The sequence below is a fragment of the Aegilops tauschii genome, chromosome 3 (genome assembly GCF_002575655.3).
Source record: "Aegilops tauschii subsp. strangulata cultivar AL8/78 chromosome 3, Aet v6.0, whole genome shotgun sequence".
Taxonomy (NCBI): Eukaryota; Viridiplantae; Streptophyta; class Magnoliopsida; order Poales; family Poaceae; genus Aegilops; species Aegilops tauschii.
The window spans coordinates 510,539,584-510,542,305 of NC_053037.3; the positions used below are offsets into that span (position 1 = coordinate 510,539,584).

At 55.5% G+C, this 2,722-nt stretch overlaps 1 protein-coding gene across 1 annotated transcript; it reads right to left on the bottom strand.

Annotated features, from left to right (window-relative positions):
• Window positions 1-812: 812 nt before the first annotated feature.
• Window positions 813-2,366, bottom strand: LOC109781095 (GRAS family protein RAD1-like). The gene has a single exon (XM_020339679.2). It carries the CDS (start codon window positions 2,364-2,366, stop codon window positions 813-815), a length of 1,554 nt encoding a protein of 517 aa, XP_020195268.2.
• Between the last annotated feature and the right edge of the window lie 356 nt (window positions 2,367-2,722).

Below are 2,722 nucleotides of genomic sequence, written 5' to 3' on the forward strand. Positions count from 1 at the left end.
CAACTCTTGTGTCCACTAAGTACATACGGTTTGGATTGACCTGCCTTTTGCGTTAGGATCAATCAAGCTGATTGATCCTTTGTTTGCTCCAAGGGTAAGAAGAAACACAAAATCATAAATCACCAGTGATCCAATCGGAATTTATAACCACGCTAGTTTTACCTTCCATGGACCACTTAATGGAACATGGCGAATTGGGCAATATGCCTCTAGTCTCTAGATTAATGCTCAACAGTTAGCAGCGGTTTTTTACAAAAAAAAACTTAGTGGACATAGGTTAAACAAACACGAAATACAAAAAGTTTATAATACACTTCAATATCAATGGCTGGATTTAGTTGGTATTCTAAACCATACTCATGGAGTACCATGGTACCGTAATAAATCTTAAAAAAACTCAAAGATAACCGAGACCTATAATAAAATGATCACATTTGCAGTGTAAAAAGTAGTATTTACACTTTCTTAAAATTAAAATCAAGAGGAGACAATGAAAAAGTTTTGAAAGGAATTATATCGATCTGCCAAAATACCTATACAAAACTTGTCAAGCGGTACGATCACTATGTGGAGGGCCTTATAATAATAATTTATACAAGTGTTCAAGCACACGTAATACCTTGAACATCCTCTACGCATACTCCTCCTGTGAGCTTCTCTTTATTTATCCACTCTATATGTAGATATACTTTCTTCCCGGGCTCTCACCTCATCACCTCAAAATCTCACATCCAGTCCATTCATGGATATTGTGGACATTCTGAAATGGTCCGCAAAAGTGTCCGGCCGGCGAGAGGCTGTGATCAGTGTCTCTAGCATTTCCAGCACGAGGCGGCGATGACGGGCTTGCCCTTCCATCCAAGCACGAGGCACCCCTTCTCCTCGGCCACCGTGTACCCGCTGCCGCCGGCGTTCTCCTCCAGCCACTCCCGCGCCTTGGCCGCCATCTTGATCGGCATGGACTGGAAGCCCGCGCGGCTCATGCGGCGCCGCCACTGGTCCGCGCGCTCGTGCCGCTCCACGCGCGCCGCGCCCTCGCACCCGACCACGTTGCGGATCTCGGCGCCATAGTGGAACTGCTCCACGCGCGCGCGGCGGGCGTCGTAGCGCGGGAGAGCCGCGTCCAGCGCATCGAACAAGGCGGCGTAGTAGTGGAGCGCCTCCATGAACCGCCCGAGGAAGAATGGCCCGTTGTGGCCGGCGTCCTGCTCCACGAGCACGAACGCCTTCGGCGAGAGCTTTCGGATGGTCTGCAGCACCGAGTTGAGCGCGCCGCGGCTCTCCTTCACCACGCAGTGCAGCTCCAGGACGCTGTTGATGGCCACGGCCTCGTGGGCATCGATGCAGAGGTCGTCGACGTGGAGGCTCTCCAGGGTGCGGTCGACGGCCCTGAACTCAAGGCACATCCCGAGCTCCTCCGCGTACGCCTCGATCTCGCGCCCGACGGCCCTCATGGTGTCCAAGCCGGCGCCGGCGCCGGTGACGCGCACGCGTGCCGGCTTGCCGCCGGCCCGCGTGGCAAGGCCGTCTAGCAGGGCGCGCCACTGGTGGCCGCGGTTCAGGCCCATTGTCATGCCGAGGTCAACCACGTGGACGTTGCTCTCTCCATCGAAGGCTTCCAGGATGGACGCGTTCGCCACGAAGTGCGCGAAGCGCAGGTACGGGCACAGCTCGTACGCCACGGCGAGCGCCTCGCCGCGCGCTCCGTCAAGGCATGACGAGCGCGGGACGCTGAACGCCATGCTCGCCGGGCCCAGCGCCGGTGGGTGCGCCAGGGCCAGCCGGTCCGCCAGGCCCTGCACGAAGCACGACGCGACGCGCTGGAACGCCGTGCCGTGCACGGGCGCGCCGACCTGGAGCTCGCGCAGCAGCGCCGCAGCCTGTGCGCGGTCGCGGCACGCCACCGCCTCGGCGCATGCAACAAGAAGCTGCACGAGCCGCATGCCGTCAGCCCCGCTGCCACCGCCACCACCCCCGACATCTCCCACAGCGACCACAGCCTCACCTGCTTGTTCCTCGAACCCACCACCGGACACAGGCGGCGAGTGCTCCAAAGCCTCCATGGCCTCCACCTTCTGCTTGCAGGTCTCAAGGACGTCGCGGAACTGCTTCGTCTTCCTGACGCGCGACGACTCGAAGTCGGCCTGCGCAGGCGGCCATGAGGCGTTGTACGGCGAGCTGAGGTAGTCGACCTTGGTCGCCTTGGGAGCCCGGGGGCCGAGCTCCAGCTCGACGCCGTCGAGCGCTACCTCCTCAATGCCGAGGTAGTGAGGATGCTCGTAGTCTAGTTCTTGATTAGTGCAAATTGAAGCACCTTCCTGTGTTTGCCATGAAGTAGGGAAGGGGTTGGTTGCCATGCCCACCATGTACGCGTGTGTGTGATGAACTGGATAGTGAATTAGGTCTTGTTGCAGCGCAAATGACCTACCTAATTTTAACTTGTTACCGGATTCAATCAACCTCTATATATAGGCACATATCTGCCTGCGCTCGGGTGATACGAGTATATATACGATGTGCGAGGTGGTGAAGTTAATTAATTCATCGATCTCGTCTAAAACAATGTCTCTGTTATAAAACTCAACTTTTTTAATTAGAAACCAGATTTCGTATAACTCACTCTAATGCACGAAATAAACCACCTCCTCAAAAACAATTTTGGAATCATGAGCACTAGCACCCACGACATATTTTTATAGAAGCCCACCCCGGATGAGGGACC